Raw genomic sequence first — 18,505 nt, forward strand, 5'->3', positions numbered from 1 at the left:
TTGGTCACATCAAAGATAACTCAACACTTTGCATGTTATGTGATTACTTACTTGGGTATTATCAAAAATGGCATCATACAGTAATGCATGTCGGATGTTATCTTTGACAGGACCAACTACATGTTATGGTCTTATATAATGCGGCATGTATTGGTAGCCAAAGGGATATGGAATATTGTGGTTGATATTAAGAAACGTCCTAGTTCCTCTGATGAACATGATGCACAGAAGACATATCTGTAGACATGAACTCAGTTTCACATGGTGCATTATCCCATAGCATAGCGTACCTCCAACACACAGGAACAAACAAAGTGGGATGGAAGAGATGCACAAGGAGTATCATTCCTCACATTCGATCATGCAAGACTGCTAAACATGCTTGGGATGCACTTGTGTCATTATACCAGGTACGTAATGATGCACGTGTTGCTTATATACACAAGTAATTAGAGTCAGAGCATACATGGAGGGAGACTCTGTGGATAGTTTCCTTACAGAAATCAAGGACTTTAAGGAGCAGTTGACCAGTGTTGATGAACTATATCCTGACAGTTCATTGGTGCCTACTTTCTTGAATGTGTTCTTGGACTCGTATCAAGGTTTTGCTTCTACCGTTAGACTCATGATGAAAGGCAATCCAAATTCCTTGAAGTTTGAGGAGTTGGTTTCTCTGATCTTGCAAGAAGAGAAATCCCAAAAAAACAGATCTATCATGCATACAAGAGATCAGGATTTTGATGCCAATCAACAAAGAGGCAAAGGTAAATTCTATCCAAGTTAGGGTAGTTACAAGCAAAAATTAGTCATCGGGCAAGTCCAGAGAGATAAGGAGGGCGACAAGCCAAAGAAAAAGGAAAAATGCATTATTGCAGGAAACCTGGTCACTATATTAATGAGTACAGTGAAGGAGAAAAAGAAAAACTCAGGTATGGCTATAGCTAATGCATCAACATCCAATGCAAAAAATAAAAAATCTGTAAACTATGCACATGATAATTGGGGTTTCATTGTGTAATGCAGTTATGACCCTTTGCATAAGGATGTATGCATGTTACAGATATACATGTTTGGTATTTTGACAGTGGTGCTAGCACATTACTTCTCATCGCAGTTTGTTCTCATTACTTCAATATGCTCCACAAGAAAACACTGTAACATGTGCAAAAAAAACTCCTCATATCTTGTAAAAGGAGTTGGTAAAATTATTCTCACACTACTGCAATGGTGAAATAATCACGCTTTCAGATAAATTATATGTACCAAGATCAAGAGGAACTTATTATATGTACAAAGAACTTACTATCTATCTCCGCCAGTACTAAGGCTGGCTTAGTGGTTTAGTTTAAGGATGATAGATGTATTGTTCATGATCGCAGTGATAGCAAGATAACTGTTTCTTCTGGTACTTTGTCTCATGGCCTTTACAGGCTAGATGCATTTGAAAGACAAAGGCATGTTGCATGTATAGTTTCTACCACAAAGGCAATGGATGATGCTAAGTTGTGGCATGCATGCTTTGGTCACTTGAACTTTGGCAGCTTGTTGCGTTTGCATAAACATGACATGGTGTTTGAGCTACCACATCTTGAATCCCCTATCAAACATGTTTATGAGGGCTGCATTCTTGGAAAAATGTACTGGTCATCATTTCCCAAAGATGGTTTAGTTAGAGTTGTCCAAAAATTACAGTTTATATACAAAGATATATGTGATCCTATGAGGACACCATCTATTGGGGGCTACCTCTATTTTGTCACATCACTGGGTATATCCATTGAAACATAAATCAGAGGTTTTTATGTGCTTTAGACACTTTGCTTCTATGGTTAAAAATTCTTCTACATGTAAGATTGGTACCCTACATATACTGATAAGATTGGTACCCTACGTACTGATCGTAGGTTATGCTCTTATTACTAGTTTATGTGATGAAGAGGAACCTGTCTCCTTCGATGAAGCAAAGGACTTTGAAAATTGGATGAGTGCTATGCATGATTGAGTACTCAAAAATGATACATGGAATCTGGTAGACTTGCCTCTTGGTACAAAATGAGTCTACAAGCTCAAACGTAAAGTGAATAGCAGTGTTGAGTGATATAAAGCGAGGCTTGTCGCAAAGGATTATGCGTAAGAGAAAGGCATTGACTATGGTGAAACCTTTCCAACCACATGTCGGATAATTACCATGTGGACACTATCATTGCATTTGCAACACATAAATGTTGGAATGTATATCAGTTGGATATTAAAACTTTTTTCTTGAATTGAGATTTGCATGAGGAGGTCTATGTATCTTAGCCTCATGGTTTTGTTTAGAAAATTCAAGAATTAAAATAATACATATTGAAGAAAGATTTATATGGTCTTAAGCAGGCTCCTAGAGCATGGTATGAAAAGATACATGCATACTTAGTTGCATAGAGTTTTTGCAACAACCCAACTGACAGTATCCTCTATATTAAGGAAAATAAGGATGTTTTATCGGTTATCGTAAATTATGCATTGATGACATGCTGCTCACACAGGACCTAATGATGATCATACTCCAATCCACCACATGGAGGATAATATCATTATAGAACTTTCAACTCTTCACAGCAAAGTCACTAAAAATTTCAAAACATCCCGGGTAAGTCTAGAGCTAAAAGAGGGTGAATCTTTCCTGCCGCCTTCTAGAAATTAGGGTTTAGCTTATTTGCAAACACAATAATAGCATACAAATTGATGTACCTTTACTTCATGCAAGGCTAATAGAAAAATCATGCCAATGTCTCTAAAGTCCATCCCTTGTCTCCATGCTCTAATACTAGCGCATCATGTGCTTCTTGCAAAATCACCTCTTGATAGGAACCACCCTTAAAAACACAAAGGTGATCCTTATAGTACAACTATCCATCCCTCATTATGTATTCCAAAGCAAAGCATTACAAACAATTGCTTCATGGTTCTACAAAATCAAGATCCAAGGCATACATATCCTTCATAGGCAAAAAGAAGTCATTGGTATAAGTCTCAATCGTAGTTACAAGGAGTGGTATAAGGCATATGTCTTCATGAGGGCGCATACTGCTTGGGTAACCACACCAACACCACAAAGACCTCCTTGAGGATCTTGCTACAAACTCATAAATACTCCATTGACAATTCCTCCTACACTTTGCAATGCCCACACCGTATGTTGTATGTCACTCATGAAGGATTGCTCACCCCTCCGGGAATAGTGCTCAATCTCTCTCTCTCTCTCTCTCTCTCTCTCTCTCTCTCTCTCTCTCTCTCTCTCTCTCTCTCTCTCAATATCACATACACACACGCTCCCACAAGCACATGCATATAGCAAACAAGCACATGCATATAGCAAACAAGCACAAGAGACATGCACTCATAAATCACTTAACAAGAGACAAGGAGAAGTGGTAGGGAGCTCACAATCCCATTAGAGTGAATAGAGTGAGCTTACAATGATAGAAAGATCCCAAAAAATGATTGTACATTGCCTTTTATACTCGTGCCAGAAATTCACATGTGGATGGACAAAATATTAGCTAAAACTCAAAATCCACTACATTAATGAACAACTAGGCTATGATTGGATAAGATTAACATTGGTAGGCGCAAAAATACAACTGGCACTATCGTGTTTTAAAAATGATTTACAAAAAATAGAGTTTCCTAGTATCTGGAGTCTAGGTTCATTCTAACATTCCCCCTTTCTTGGTAGTCGGCATCCTCGATGACTAAGATAGATGAAGCTCAAGTCGGACAGATTCATCAACGCAAAGTTGATTTTGAAGAACATTGTAGGAATGGCACGTGAAGGGATGAACTTTGTATCTACCATATATTTTTGGCTGGGACCAGAAATTTGTATCCATGATGTCCTCAAAAGATTGTAGATAGTTTGAGGGCATTGAGGATACTCAAGCATAATAAGCATATATTTGGCATAGACTAAGTTGATAGGGCTAGTTGGATGGTTGGCCAATGGATGATGTATCAATAGCAAAATTAGTTGTAAAAATTGACATGTGGCAACTATTGCAGGATTGGGTACCAATGCAAAATTCCTTAGCAAATAGACAGTGGTAGTACAGAATGTATGCATAGTAATGGTGGGAAGAATGAGGAAGTTGTAGTAGATCCTCCTATCCTTCTCCCATTAAATTCTAAATTTTGTTTTCGTGCACTTGTGTTTGAACTTTCTCTAAGTTCTGACCTTAGGGTCAGTTTTCACTATGGCATTCCATCTGGCAATCCTCTTTATGAATGCTTACACCCAATTCTCCATCTTTTGGTGTCTCGTAATAATGTTCTATTGCTTGGGGAGATCCTAGGGCTACTCCTACTCCTTTTCCTCTTCCTTCTGTGTTTTCCTAGTGCCGAGTTGTTGCTGTTTTGCATTGCCTTGGCCATTGCCTATCCCATGGCTAGATGAAGCTACCCCATTTTGATTATTTTTGCCATCCCCACCATTTGAGTCATCATCATCATCATCATCATGACCATCACCATGGGGTGGGGAGGGCTCATAATCTAGTTTTTCATCATCTGAGTCATCCTCCTCCTCTGACTACTTGTCCTTTTTGTCATATTTTTTTGCATCGGAGGATGTGGATAAATCAAGTGACTTTGATCATATTTTTCTTGTAAATCATTGGGCATCACTTTTCGCTGGTTGTAAACTCAATTAAGGAGCAGAGAGGCGCCTTTTTTTTTGGGCATGATCACTCACTGAATTATCTAACTTTCTGCCGCCAACATGGCATCCATGGCTACCATGATGTGATCTTTCTCCATTGCTGTGTGTGTGCGCGCGTGCGTGCATGCGTGCACACGTGCATGTGTGTATCTACTATTATATGAATTAGAGATGAGAAGTACAACGGTGGCGCTTCTCATCCCTCTTGTTGTAGCCCTGTGGAAGGGGAGGTGTGGGTCAATGGTGGCGGCCATGTTTAAAAGTTTTTGCAACCTACCAAAGTTGGGTCATGCAAACTAGGGCATTACTTGGAAGAAAGCTAAGTTGAGAACCTCATACACTAAAACACTTAACGATGGAAGTCGAAAGCATGGCATGGCCCTTGGGAAACTTGGCCCAATTTCTTGTTAAAAGAAAAACCTTGGTCAATTTGTTTTTATAATAGAGTGTAAATGCTATTCAAAAAGGGGAAAGTTAAAACTTAATAAAATAAAATTGCCCCACAACACTATAACACATTAGCAAATGTAAATGTAATCAAGGAAACAAAAGACAAAAACATTGCATCTCACTTCTACTAGTTATAAATTGGTACCAAAGGCAGGACAAGTAGACATGGATGGAGCTTATAGAGCAAGGTGTGGAGACTATTATTCATTTATTATATCATAATATATATTAAGTCTCTATCATAATATATATTAAGTCTCCTATGAGCAAGGTGTGGAGACTATTATTCATTTATTATATCATAATATATATTAAGTCTCTATCATAATATATATTAAGTCTCCTATGAAGCAAGAAAGAAAAGTTTTTAGCTACGTGTAAAGCGACCTTTTCCGGGCCCAAATATTGGCACAGTGGGTGTGATGGTGCCCCTCCAATAGCCCAATGCCACTCGTGCAGTAGGAGACTCAAAGAAGGAAATCTGGTACAAAGCGCCATGGGTAGTACGATAATATGTGGCCCTGGAGTACAACCGACCGCTCGTATCATTCAAAGTGCCAACACCCCTGCCAGACGCCCTGACCCGCATTTTGACCAGTGAATGTCATTCTGTCCCCTGTTGTACCTCTCAATGCTCCATTTGATAGTGTGAATTCAAAGCTAGTTCTTGATACTAATAACTGTTTGTCCACCATCTCTTCAGGGGTTATTGAACCTATTTGAGCAAAACATGAGGGGACTTATCATCAACAACTCGTTCTCTCTCTCACACACACCCAAATCTATCTTCCTAGCATGAGCCAAATCTATCTTCCTACTAGAGCTTTGACATTGAAAAGAGAGGGGGGGGGACGACGGGGGGAGAGAGGGAGAGAGAGAGAGAGAGAGCATGGCATAGATCTATCTTCCTACTAGAATTTTAACATTGAAATTAGAGAGAGAGAGAGTGAGAGAGAGAATGGCACAGATCTATCTTCCTACTAGAATTTTGACATTAAAATTAGAGAGAGAGAGAGAGAGAGAGAGAGAGAGAGAGAGAGAGAGAGAGGGGAGTTAAAAGAGAATGGGTTGAGGTCTTGCCTATTATTCACTTGAAATTAGAGAAGGAGAGGGAGAGAGGTTTTTTTAACGTCGTAGCAACTATGTCAAGAGCCCTAGAAGGACTATCCGTTGTAGCAACTATGCTAAGAGCCATAGAAGGACTATCCGCCGACGAAACTAGACTCGAACCCAGATAAAGAGAGAGAGAGAGAGAGAAATGAAGAAGAGCATTTGCAAAGGCATGAGGGAGTAGAAGAAACTAAACCGTCTAAATTTTACCATAGTCCAATCACCATACACACGAGAGATTTTCAAGCAAGGAGAGCAGTACTTACTCTCCATCTCTCCATCGCTTGCCATCTTAATGAGCTGTGTCTCTCCCTCGCTTGCCATCTCAATGAGCTGTGTCTCTCCCTCACTTGCCATCTCAATGAGCTGCGTCTCTCCCTCACTTGCCTTGTGAATGTGCATTGAGGGTGGTGTTGGCCCAAGGCCCCTCCTTTATATTATTGTAGGATAGCGGTTGTGGCTACAAGATAGACATGCAATGATGCATGGCATAAACGTTATTGTCTGCAAAAGTCCGATTCTTCTTATGGTACATAAAGTAATGGACCCAGTTCAATTATAACACGAGACGTGTGAAGCCTGTGATCAGACGCACTCCGGAGAGCATCTATCTATATCCCCCCCCCCCCCTCTCTCTCTCTCTCTCTCTCTCTCTCTCTCTCTCTCTCTCTCTCTCTCTTCCCGTCCCTCTCGCTCATCGAAAACATGGAGAAATAAAAGCGTAGAAACACCTCTTTGACGTTTAGGAGAGCTAGGCATACCTTTGCAAGAGCAAAGCTTTTTCCATACGTATCCACTAAAGTGGCATAAATTACAAAATTCATTGTTGTTATCTATCTACATATATTAAAATCTCTCAAGTCTCCCTTGCGATGTGGGCAGAAGAGAATGTATCTCCTTCATATATTACTAGTGGCATGACCCGTCTCCGAAGAGGCAAGAGATATTCTTGCATGCATAAAAACACATACTCGTTCTCGAGGGAGAGAAGAGATATGCCTTATATTTGAAGCCCATTTTAGGGTTCATGGGTCCTCAACTTGTTGGCTACTTATATATAAACACACCATGCTTGCTATATATATCCATGTAGGAGATCCTAAAGCACTTACTTTTTTTAAAATAAAATACCAAACTTGGCATAAATATACATCGAGCATTCCAACCCAATGTAGTGGTGACAATATTAACACACATGAGCAAAGCATTAAAACAATCTTCGATTGAGTGAATTATCTCTCCTTGGAAGCCTATACTCCTCGCCTCCCTCTGTGCAAAAAGTATATATAAGATAATAACATTAGCTATTGAAAGATTTAATTTTAAAACAAAAAAAGGTGAAAGATAAAACCTTACAAAACGCATTCGGTGGATCAATTCTTGAGATGAATGACATTTGAACAGGCTTGTAGACAGCAAATTCGAAAAATTCTATACTGGCCAATGTCTATGCATTGAAAATCTAACTTATTAGGCTTTTCATAGTCTATAAACATTACATGTACATGAAGCTGATCTGCAATCATTCACAATCTTAGATTGTAAATTCCAAGGAGCCCAAAGCTCTCACTGTAAGTGTCTGGACCATACAAACCTAGCAATAATCTAGGTTCAAAAAAAAATATTCCTTGTTTTTTTTTAAAATGTATCAATAAAAATTTATATTTAAAATTAAACAAAAAAACTACATAAAATATAAGTTTTTATACCGTAATACACATGTGCACTCTAATAGTTTATACACATTTAGAAATATTACCCATGATATCAAATGCGATATTACACTTCACTAATCATTTACACAAGATTTTGAGGTCAAACTCTCTCTCTCTCTCTCTCTCTCTCTCTCTCTCTCTCTCTCTCTCTCTCTCGCTAGACGTTAAGTATGTTAAACCGAGCAAGAGAAGTTAATAATGCCATTGTAAATGAAAGCATGTCAAAAGTAAAACGTTTACTTATCCCAAATGTTATTAAAACAAAGATGAACTCACTGTACCTATACAACCATCTAAAGAATTTGAACCACCCCTTGAGCAAGAGTTGGGGCACTCCATACTTGTGGATCTCTATAGTGGATTTACCTCAATGTTAACCATTTAATCCACTTAATGTAAGTAGATTTATATATATCAATTCAATATTACCAGCAATGGCAGCACTAGTGAGGAGATAAATTGAAAGAATTTTGCCACCTAACTCCTACTTAACTTCATGTCTTCGCATCACAAATAAAATAATTATCATTCTAAAAGAAACATCAATCAATTAGAAAGTATGCACACTTACTGAAAGACAGCATATATGCACATGTCACATCTTTGCAAGCATTCTCCTTCCAAATGTTTACTTGATTGATACACAAAGATATCTATGAATGTAGTCTCTGGCATTTATAGGCTGTTGTATCAATAGCTCATTCTCTACCACTCTAAATCATTTATAGTTATGTACAATTATAACCACTCTAAATGACGGCAACATGTCTTGGGTGAACTTTAAAACATTCACATATCTCCAAATATATGACAGGCACAACATTGCATCAACAATATCCTCACGCGATCCCTTTGCCCACAAGGAGTAAGATTTGCCTGAAGTCACCACCAAAGAGCATAATTTTTCCACAAAACACTATATCACTTTGCATAATGTCTTTTAATGTCGTGTCCAATGCTTCACATGTATACCAATGCATCATTGGAGTCTTAACATGGACTAAACATGATCATATAACAATGGATTTGTTTACAATAATCACGTTACAAATACGTGGAGCTAATGACTCCATTAGGTGAAATAGAATTTTTGTAGAGCATAAGCCATGAAAATACTTTGAGAGAGTAGATCCTCTTTCCTACATCCATCCAAACAGATATACAAAGAGTTAGCCCGTGTGTGTCTTGCAGGTGTTATGGTATCTACCATGTGTTATAGATGTCACCCATTGCGGTAAAGGGATCTTGGACCCTGGATATATATTAGGTTTGTTACCTTAGTATCCTTCATGATTAAAGGACTGAGACTCTATCTTTATCTATAAGCATGAAAGAAAGTTGGCTTCCAAATACTATCATGACCGTTGGCCTTATAGTAATCCCAATATCCTAGTAGATATTCAATCTATCTCCTATCACGTAGGTAGAAACTAACATGTATTTGTTTCATAATTTCATGTAACTCAACAAATGTATCTAAAATTACCCTAACTCATAAACCAATGACAATAGATTGTCATATTAGTATCTTACTATATAAAAAATTTAAAAAAAGATATTATGAGTCATGCAAGCCCATCAGAGGCAGTATCAAGATCCGCAAAACTCATAAAATCATTCATTTTGTCTTTCTAGAATATGAGCTATATTATTACCCATATAGGCAATCATGCACAAAAAGCCGAATGAAAATAGAATATCAAAATGCCATTGAAAAAGTACTATTGCGTTAGGCCATTAGTAAACAATATTTCCAGACCTCATGTACGTAACCATGTATCCTCAGTAATCATACAACATGTGTGCATTATGATTAGGCTCCCAGTTCTACCCATCGGCAAGGGTCAAGGGAGTTATTTATCTCATAATAGCCATCAATTATTCGGCCATTAGTATAGCCAGTAGTAGGACGTAGAGATCATCTCAACAGAACAGGCCAGATGACTCACCATCCAAAGTCCATAGTTATGTATGGCCAAGGGTAAAGGAGACTTATTTATAAAACACACAGCCAAAGCATCATATTCTATTCCTAGTTAGGCACAATCCCATATCCTAACTAATCCAACATTCCATGTACGAGGTTTAGGGCATCTATAGAATAAAACCAAGGTATGCCCATATTAACATAATAGGTGTAATGTTAATCGAGCATAACAGTAGAAGTGCCACATGCAAAATTGAAATAAAAGGGACCAGAGAACATATATTCATCATCCAATATGAATCCCAGATAGGATACCCCAAAAGTGTGAAACATATCAACCTTCGAAGATAGATAACATGAAAATTACAGACATATCATATTGTGAGTTTCCATCAAGCCCTAAGCCTATACTCATATGCAAAGTACCACATGCAGAACTGAAAGGAAACTAGAGAACATATTGTAATCATCCTACTATTAATCCCAAATAGGATACCCCGAGAGCTGTGTATCATCTCAACTATCGAATATTGATAGCATTAATATTACAGTCAAAGTATACTATGGGTTTCCATCAAGTCCTTAACCCATAATCATATGTAGAATTAGAATCACATAGTATGGTGAAATCTATCATCGAAAATAGTGAGTTGCTACTAAGAGGAAGAAGAACTCCCAATTTTTGTAAAGCACAATTGACATGGCACAAGAACACGATTGCACAAGCTAAGTGAGTGTCAAAGCACTCACCATTCGCTGCTATTTATAGGTGGAGTCGAGCTGATGCCGTTGTTTACCACACCATGAAAGCTATGTATTAGGTCGTCCACTCCTCGGTGTATTAATCACAACCAACCATAGCGGATTTGAGCCCAAAATGAATCTCATGTCAGGCACAATTCCATTGCATAGAATGTTAATCCATAATTAGCCATGACTAGCTAATGTTTAGAGTAAATGAGATGTCAGGCGGGCAACGCCTCACATGTAGAGTGTAAGAGAAATGATTGAGGTGGATGGCACATGTGAGTCCTACCCTATTCTTAGGTGTTTGTGTGAAACCAAAACCTTCCCATTTATACTAATACTAATAAGAGATTTACCCTAGATGCAAAAAGTCTAGGTGTAGTAAATTATTGGAAAGGCGCATCGGTGAATTTTCCTAAATTACTAATTAATTTTTGTGCATCAACCCTCCGAGGATTAAAACCACTAATAAGGGATGCAAAAAAATGAAAATTGTGCAATTGAGAGTGTTTGTTTGTTTTGTGTGTGTGTGTGTGTGTGTGTGTGTGTGTGTGTGTGTGAGAGAGAGAGAGAGAGAGAGAGAGAGAAGAAGAAGAAGAAGAAGAAGAAGAAGAAGAAGATATTATCGTCCTCGGGAGGCCGAAAAACGACCCATGGGACCCCCACAAAGTAAGTACAAAAGCTGTAAACAAAGCCTCCTCCTTTCATGGGAGGGAAAAAAAAGACTAGTGTGTGGCCAATTGCGTTACAAGGTAGTCACGGTGCTTGAGAATTTTGATGAAGTATATGCCAAGGGCAGCAAGTTGGCCATGCGAGAGCAAATTCACTAAGTCGGTGTATCCTTCTAAAGTGGTGCTGAAATCTCTCCTTATGTGCTGATATTGTGGGCATGTTAAAAGAGAGAGAGAGAGAGAGAGAGAGAGAGAGAGAGAGAGAGAGAGAGAGAGAGAGAGAGAGAGAGATTGAAATGTAATATATATTATACTGTATATTTTGTACAATAGGTTTCTAAGAATCTAGGTTGTACAATGCAACTACATACTGATGGTTAGGGTGTTAAAGACACTTTTATTATCTTGCTTTATACTCTAGGATGTACAGTGCAACTACTTTATACTCATGGTTAGGGTGTTAAAGACACTTTTATTATCTTACTTTAAGTATGATGTACAGTGCAACTACTTTATACTCTAGGATGTATAGTGCAACTGCTTTATACTCTAGGATGTACAGTGCAACTGCTTTATACTCATGGTTAGGGTGTTAAAGACACTTTTATTATCTTACTTTAAGTATGATGTTGGAGTTAAATTGGTGGATGTTGAAGAATAAAATCCAATAACATTTTTCATCAAATTTTTCTTCATTGTGAATAATAGTATATGCATCATTCTTTGATAATGGTCTATATGGGAGTGATATGTATATGTTGCACCACATTTTGAATAATAGTATATGCATTATTCTATGACGATGGTCTACATGAGAGTGACCATCGTTATGCATTAAGTAAAGAGATGTTCAATTGGTATCTTATGTGTATGTGTGTAACACATAGATCACATGGATGCACATGCACAATCATATGCTATTTTGAAATGTAATATATTATATTTGTAGTAAAGTTTCTCTATACACCTACCTTGATAAATATATATATGTGTGTGTGCTCACACACAGACACACGCGCACACTCACATATGTTGATACATATAGCACATAGATCACACATGGATGCAGATGCTCAATCACATGGTTATGTGAAATTACATGAGAATGACCATCATCATAGAATAAAGCTTAAAAAGCTTTTATTATTTAAAAAAAGCATGCATGAAGTAAAGAGATGATCAATTAGTATCTTATGTATATGTGTGTAGTGCATGTAGTACATGTAACACATAGATCACACATGGATACACATGCACAATCACATGTTTGTTTCCTTTGATTGCATGTGTAGCAAATTTGCTCTCATCAAAGGCTTGCATTGAAATTTATGTTTTTTATTCCCATGCACATGCACATAGTAGGCTGTGTGTGTGTGTGAGAGAGAGAGAGAAAGAGAGAGAGAGAGAGAGAGAGAGAGAGAGAGAGAGAGAGAGAAAGAGAGAGAGAGATTGATTTGACTTTGTTCGTGTGTGTTCTGTTGAAATGTCAAGCTCGTATACAGCTGGAGGATAGCACATGGGTGCTGACAGACTGACAGTATGGTAGATAGATATCGTGTGGTGTGTTTATGACCGCGTCCAGCTGGTCATGTGTGGTGTGGACATTACATTAGGTTTACTTTGTAGTGTGGACATAACACTATGTTGTGTTCCTCTTTGTGTGTGTGAGAGAGATGGTGACTATGGCTTCTCTCTTTCTTTATGGTTGATGGATATGGATTAGGGTTTGCTTCTCTTGTGTGTGTTACATCCTGCTCCTGTTTTTTATCATGGTATCAGAGCCAAGAGCTCATTAGCTGAGTTGTGAGAGTGAGTGAGAGAAGAGAGAAGAAGAAGAAAAAGCTGTGAAGGAAGCCATTGGAGCTTGGAGCAAAGGAAAAGCTGTGGAGCACACACCGGCATCAGATCTGAGAGCTAAGGACCATTGGTGAGTGTAGCAAGACCCCCTCTGCGGATTGCAGGTATCAAAGAGCAGGTTCAGTGAAGATTGAAGGGCATAAAGCAAAGGAAAAATTTTGGTTTTTTCTCTAAGCTTTCATGGAAAGCTTGAAGTGAATGTATACTCTTGGCAAATGTATACACAAAGGCACGTGTATTTGGGCTTGCAAATGTATTAACAAAGTGGGCACAAGCAACATACAGAATCTTGAAGCAGATTGATGCATACAGATTTGATTAAAATCAAGAGAAAGTGGATTTATGTAAAAGTTTCTGGTTTTTCACAAAACCAGTGGACATACCCCCCGCGTGGAGGATCAATTGCAAAAGCTAGAGGCAAAATTGAGCTAAACCCTTCATACCCAAGGTAGATTAGGTCATTGCTTAGGTGCTGGTCATTTCAATTGTGATTTCCCCTCTCTCCTAGAGCTCCTGGAGCAGGCGGCGCATGCTGATGCAGGTTCTTGGACAGTTTACAAAGAATTTAGTCTAATTCACTCATTTGGTCACCAAAGTGAATGATTTAAAGCTTGGAGAGTTTAGCAAAGACATTGCTAAGGCCTTGTGATACTTGGTTGCAGCTCATTTCATGTATTTGGAGCTCATTGAAGTGATTTATCAGAGGTGTGCAGGTTTGCAGAAAGTCTGTCCAAAAACAGAGCATTTTTAATCAAGGCATTAATCCTTGTCTATATCAAATTGGCCAAATTCCTCTGGTACAAGTAGAGTCCTATGAGTTGCTAAACTTTTGAATCAAAAAGATTTGGATTTGGAGAAGATTTGAAGGAGATAGAGCATTTTTAGTGAGAGGTGGTACCTGACAGTTGCAGAAAAATTCAAACCAGAGGTTACAAAAATTGGTGGTTCTCATTCCCCTTGAAGAATTGGATCAAAACCTTCTAGGATATGTTGGAGCAATGTGTTGGGAAGCTAATGCAAGTTGAATCATTGCATTTGGACAAGATTTGAAGGATTTAGAGCAAGATCTTTGACTGGTTCTCTGGCGAGAAAAAAAACCAGAAAATTTTTTGTGAAGGAGTTTCATTTGATTTCAACTTTGATCGAGTGTACATTGTTGGTGAATCATTGTGGGATGTTAATGCACACAATTTGCAAGCATTTGATGTGATTTGGAGAGATTTGGAGTATTATAGGTACTTCATACATTGTAATCAAAAGGGTACATCTACTCTATTTTTTTGCAACAATGGGAGATGGTCCGATACAGATTGTTGGCGAGAAGCTTGATCGCACTAACTTTCAAGTGTGGAAGTTTCGAATGAAGAGTTTTTTGAAAGGCAAAGGTTTATGGAGTCTTGTCTCGGAGGAAGATCCAGAGCCATTCCTACCTCCTCAACCAAATAATGCTCAGTTACTTGGCTCACAAGCAATGGGTAGAGCGATCTTCGAAGGTGTTGCATTATTTTTCAATATGTGTAACAGATGCCTTGCTTATTCACATCCAAGATGCAGATACACTGAAAGAAGCATGGGGTATATTGTGCAGAATGTATGAGACAGACACTGGTGCAAGGAAGATACAATTGAAGCAACAGATTCACAGTGTAACACGAAGGAATCGGAGTATACATGAGTATGTTCAGGAAATCAAGGGTTATGCAGATTCCTTGTCATCAATCCATGCCCCGATGGATGATGATGATTTGGTTGCTCTCACATTGCGTGGTTTAGGCAAAGAATACAAATCTTTTGACACTTCCATCTCAGTAAGATTGGGAGGAATGCCAGACTTTAATGAGCTTGTGTCATTGCTCATTGTGGAAGAGTTGAAGCTTGGCCTTGGTGGTATGAGTGTTACAGGTGGTGCATCCTCGTCAAGCAATGATGAACATGCAAGGAATCAGGCTTTTTACTCATCTAGAGGCTTTCGAGGCAGGGGGAGATTTACCCCTCGCGGCCGTGGAGGACGTGGTTGGAATGACAGGTCTACTCAACCACAATCAAATCAGAATTTTCAGAATTCACAGTCATCCTTTGGATCACGTGGAGGTCGTGGATTTCAATCCCATAGGGGGAGATTTGGAATAGGTGCTCGTGGTAGAGGACGATGGCAAGGTCCTCAACAAAATTTGAATGGGATTGAATGTTACTATTGTGGCAAACTTGGACATTTGGCAAAAGATTGTTACAAAAAGCAGAATGATGCGAGGAATGGAAGACCACAACATGGAAATTATGCATCTACCAGTAACAATGATGGGAGTTCGAATCATCTTTTTGCAATGAAGCATGTTATGGGGACAATGGATTCTCAGAATGCTGGAGATGAGTCATGGTATATGGATTCAGGTGCCTCAAACCACATGACATGTCATGGTGAGTGGTTTGAGAAGATGCAACCATTGGATACAAATGGTTATGTGGTCACAGGAGATGATACTTAGCATCTTATAACACATGTTGGCAGTGTGCCTTTGAAGATGCATGATGGAAATGTGAAAAATATGTCAGAAGTGTTATATGTACCATCCATTACAAAGAGTTTGGCATCAGTAGGCCAAATGGTTGAGCAGGGATTACAAGTAAGATTGAATGAGAAAGGCTGTTTTGTGGAAGACTTTAAGCATGGCTGTAGATTGGTTGCCAAGGGCAAGAAGGAAGGAAGGTTGTTCAAATTGGATGCAGGCATACCAGAATTGAGTTCAGCCATGTTTTCAAAGAGCAATGGGATTGTGCAGGACATTGACATGTGGCACAAGAGGATTGGTCATGTCAATATACAGAGATTAAAGAACATGCAAACAAGGGGTATTGTCAGTGGATTGCCTCGATTTAAATATGATGGACATATGCATGTTTGTGAAGCCTGTCAGTTTGGAAAGCAGGCAAGGTTGAGGTTTCCTAGAGAAGGAAACATGAGTAATAGACCACTTGAGATAGTGCACAGTGATGTATGGGGCCCAGCACAAAACCCATCTATCAAAGGAAGTCTATACTATGTGACATTTATAGATGATTTCAGCAGGATGACATGGATATATTTTTTGAGAGAGAAGAGTGAAGTGCTGGAAAAATTCATGGATTTCAAGGCTCTTGTAGAAAAACAATATGGCTGTTGGATTAAGTGTCTGAGAATAGATGGAGGTGGTGAATACACCTCAAAAGCATTTGAGCATTTCTTTGCGGAAGCATGGGATAAGAAGACAGTTGACATGCAGGTATACACCTCAGCAGAATGGTGTGGCTGAGAGAAAGAATCGTGTCATATGTGAAGTGGCAAGGGCAATGCTTAATGAAAAGAGCATGCCAGATTACTATTGGGCAGAAGCATGTGCTACTGCAGTGTATATCCTGAACAAATCACCTACAGCAGCCATTCATGGAAGCACGCCAGAGATGCAGCTTACAGGTTACAGGCCAGATATTGGACATCTGAAAGTCTTTGGATGTGTAGCTTATGTTCATGTGCCTGATGAAAGAAGACGGAAGTTGGATCCTAAGGCAGAGAAATGTGTATTTGTTGGATATGCACAGGATCAGAAGGCTTACAAATGCTATAACCCTCAAACTAGACAAGTAGTCATCTCACGAGATGTGGTATTCGATGAGCTTGCTAGTTGGTATAAAGCCAAAGATGAGGGAGTCATTGACACACTTGAGGCGAATGTGCCTGTGAACTTGCCATCACAAGCAAGTTCTAGCTCTACTACTATGTCTGGGCCAGCAGCAGAAGCTGAGAGTAGTAGCAGTGTACGTCCATGGTCAGGACGTCTGAGACATGAGAGTGTGAGCACTGGGAGTAGTGCTATGGATAAAGGCAAGAAGAAAGTCGAAGGAATTGGGATCACAGGTTATGAGTCCTCTAGTTCTGAGAGTTTGGATGAGGAGCTCGGGATACCTGTTGTACGCACACCTGGTGCTAGGCAGGACAGATATGTGCCACCACATGCCAGAGTTACAGGTGTACAGAGTGATCCGCATGCATTGCGGAGATCCCAGAGAGTCAGATATCCAGTGGAGAGATTGACATATAGAGATTTTGCTATGCACTATGCATACATGACATCTATGGTAAAGCATGTGGAACCTACATGCTATACAGAGGCTATTGGCGAGCATGTATGGCAGAAAGCCATGGATGAAGAGATGGATGCTTTGGACAAAAATGATACATGGGAATTGGCTGAGTTACCTCAAGGAAAGAATGCAATTGGTTGCAAATGGGTGTATAAGGTAAAGTGCAAGTTAGATGGCAGCCTAGAGAGACATAAGGCAAGGCTGGTCGCTAAAGGATATGCACAAACTTATGGTCTTGATTATGATGAAACTTTCAGCCCAATGGCTAAAATGGCTACAGTGAGGTCTATCATTGCACTAGCAGCACAAAAAGGTTGGGCTTTACATCAAATGGATGTCAAAAATGCTTTCTTGAATGGTGATCTACAAGAAGAGGTGTACATGGAACAGCCAGAAGGTTATGTACATCCAAAATATCCGACTTTTGTTTGCAGGTTAAAGAAAGCACTCTATGGTTTGAAGCAAGCACCTCGTGCTTGGAGTGACAAGATCAGCAGATATCTTGTCAGTATTGGATTTGAGGTTGGAAATGCAAACTCTTCACTTTATGTGAAGAAGACACATGTTGGTATTGTGATGATAGTCATTTATGTTGATGATCTGATTATCACAGGTGATTGTGGGAAAGGCATTGATGAGGTTAAGGCCTCTTTATGCAAAGAGTTTGATATGAAAGACCTTGGTGATTTGAGGTTTTTTCTTGGCATTGAGGTGATTAGAACAGGCAAGGGTATATGGTTGGTGCAAAGGCAATATGCACTTGACATGCTGGCAAAGTATGGTATGACAGCATGCAAACCAATGTTAACACCATTAGAGCAAAACATGAAGCTTAGGGCTGATTGGGTGATGAGCTTGATGATATCACCATGTACAGGCAAATGGTTGGTAGCCTTATCTACATGACCATTACGAGGCCAGATCTCAGTTATGCAGTTGGTTTGGTGAGTCAGTTTATGCAGAGTCCTCGTAAACCTCACTTGGATGCTGTGAGACGGATTCTGAGATACGTCAAAACTACCGCGCATTATGGTCTTTTCTATGAGGCAGGAAAAGACATGCATGTCTATGGATATACAGATGCAGATTGGGCCGGTAGTGCATATGACAGGAGATCTACCAGTGGCTATGTTTTCAGCCTTGGTAGTGGAGCTGTGAGTTGGAGCAGTAAAAAGCAACCTACAGTTGCTTTATCTACCACAGAGGCAGA

At 39.2% G+C, this 18,505-nt stretch overlaps 1 protein-coding gene across 1 annotated transcript; it reads right to left on the reverse strand.

The window, feature by feature from the left end:
* Positions 1–5,328: 5,328 nt before the first annotated feature.
* On the reverse strand, positions 5,329–6,681 carry LOC147638931 (uncharacterized). Its single transcript, XM_086785727.1, has 2 exons — positions 6,526–6,681; positions 5,329–5,864 (listed from the first exon to the last, which is right to left on the reverse strand). The coding sequence occupies exons 1-2, from the start codon at positions 6,659–6,661 to the stop codon at positions 5,695–5,697; spliced, it is 306 nt and encodes a 101-aa protein (XP_086641853.1). The 5' UTR covers positions 6,662–6,681; the 3' UTR covers positions 5,329–5,694.
* Between the last annotated feature and the right edge of the window lie 11,824 nt (positions 6,682–18,505).

This window comes from Cibotium barometz, chromosome 4 (assembly GCF_041138505.1).
Source record: "Cibotium barometz isolate CiBa-2024 chromosome 4, ASM4113850v1, whole genome shotgun sequence".
NCBI classification, from domain to species: Eukaryota; Viridiplantae; Streptophyta; class Polypodiopsida; order Cyatheales; family Cibotiaceae; genus Cibotium; species Cibotium barometz.